General features: G+C 59.6%; 1 protein-coding gene across 1 annotated transcript; it reads left to right on the top strand.

The window, feature by feature from the left end:
* Window positions 1-4: 4 nt before the first annotated feature.
* Window positions 5-1,294, top strand: VAMP2 (vesicle associated membrane protein 2; the record flags this gene model as incomplete). Its single annotated transcript, XM_014589045.2, has 3 exons — window positions 5-259; window positions 738-896; window positions 988-1,294. Coding segments are annotated over 3 exons (621 nt in total), but the record flags the coding sequence as incomplete, so codon positions are not given.
* Between the last annotated feature and the right edge of the window lie 284 nt (window positions 1,295-1,578).

A 1,578-nucleotide genomic window follows, 5' to 3' on the forward strand; every position in this document is an offset into this window, starting at 1 on the left:
GACCCGGGTTCCCTGCGGGGGGCCTGGCTCCGGAAGAGGAGAAGTGGAGGGACTGACGGATGGACAGGTGGATGGGCGGAGCCCTGGCTGCGGGGATGGCGGTTCCAGGCCCTGGGTCTTAATCCGTCCGCTCCTCAGGTCTGCAACCGCCGCCACCGCCCCCCCTGCCGCTCCGGCTGGGGAGGGAGGCCCCCCTGCGCCCCCTCCAAACCTCACCAGTAATCGGAGACTGCAGCAGACCCAGGCCCAGGTGGATGAGGTGAGTGTGACGGGTGTCGGAGGCGGTGGGAGCGCCCTGCGGGTTGGCAGACGGGTATGGGGAGGGTATGGGGAACCGCCTTGGGTTGGGGTGATGACCGTTCAGGGCTGTGGGTCTGGAGACAAAGACATAGTGGCTGCCCTGTCAGGACGCGCTCAGATGGGCGCTGGGTGTTAATCAGCCTTGCTAACCTGGGGCGTGCCAGCCGGGGCAGGTGTGCCCTGGTGATGGACAGGAACCGAGGCTCCACAGAGGGTGTTGCTATGACATGTCAGATGTCTGGCTACAGCACGCCCCTGATGTGTGCTCCTTGCATGTCCCCAGGTGTGCTAGGCATGTTCTGTGTGTGTCCTTGGCATGTTAGCCTGGCAACATCGGGGTGCATGTTCCATGTGTGGCACATTGGGCACACGTTGGAGGAGTGCCCTCATTGAGGCGGGCCTTGGCACACCCCCTGCCTCGTGGGCCCCTCCCCCAGGTGGTGGACATCATGAGGGTGAACGTGGACAAGGTCCTGGAAAGGGACCAGAAGCTATCGGAGCTGGACGACCGTGCGGATGCACTCCAGGCCGGGGCCTCCCAGTTCGAAACAAGTGCAGCCAAGCTCAAGCGCAAATACTGGTGGAAAAACCTCAAGGTAAGGGGTGGGGGCAGCAGGAAGGCGGTAGGACTGGTGGACAAGTGGGGATATCATGGTTTCCCATTCTGACCCCCTCTCTCACCCCCAGATGATGATCATCTTGGGAGTGATTTGCGCCATCATCCTCATCATCATCATCGGTGAGTGGCCAGGGCCCTTTCTCTGGAGAGGTAGCCCCTGTAGGTTCTGGGTTTCGAAGGTCATTAACCTAGTTTTCCCTCATCAGCAAAAAGTATATATAGCTGCTAGTGACGGTTTTGATACATCTAGACGCCAAAGCCTTGACGTGGAGTAGCCTGCCCTTGGCCTGATCTGGACAATTTCTGTTAAGGTTTTGGAAACAGGAAAGCTGGTAGGTCCACTGAGGACACTTTGGGTCTCAGAGCCCAGTATGGGAACGCTAGTACTGGGGAGTGGGAGACTGCCCCCCTCCCTGAATTCAGGGAGGGGGTATTGAGAGCTTTAGTCTCAGAGGACTAGGAACCTGTGGCCCAAAAGCCATGCCATGGAGGTGAAGGGGCCTTGGAAGCTCAACCCCTTGCCAGATGCAGAAACCGAGGCCAAGAGGGGAAGGGATGTCAGCCAGCTGGGGAGTGGGGAGGATTGGAGCAGGGCCAGGCCTGACACGCTGCTTTCTTTTTCTTTCTCTCTCCCCCCCCCACTTCCTCCTTCTCTTTCC

This window comes from Tupaia chinensis, unplaced genomic scaffold, assembly GCF_000334495.1.
Source record: "Tupaia chinensis unplaced genomic scaffold, TupChi_1.0 Scaffold000330_1, whole genome shotgun sequence".
Lineage (NCBI taxonomy): Eukaryota > Metazoa > Chordata > Mammalia > Scandentia > Tupaiidae > Tupaia > Tupaia belangeri.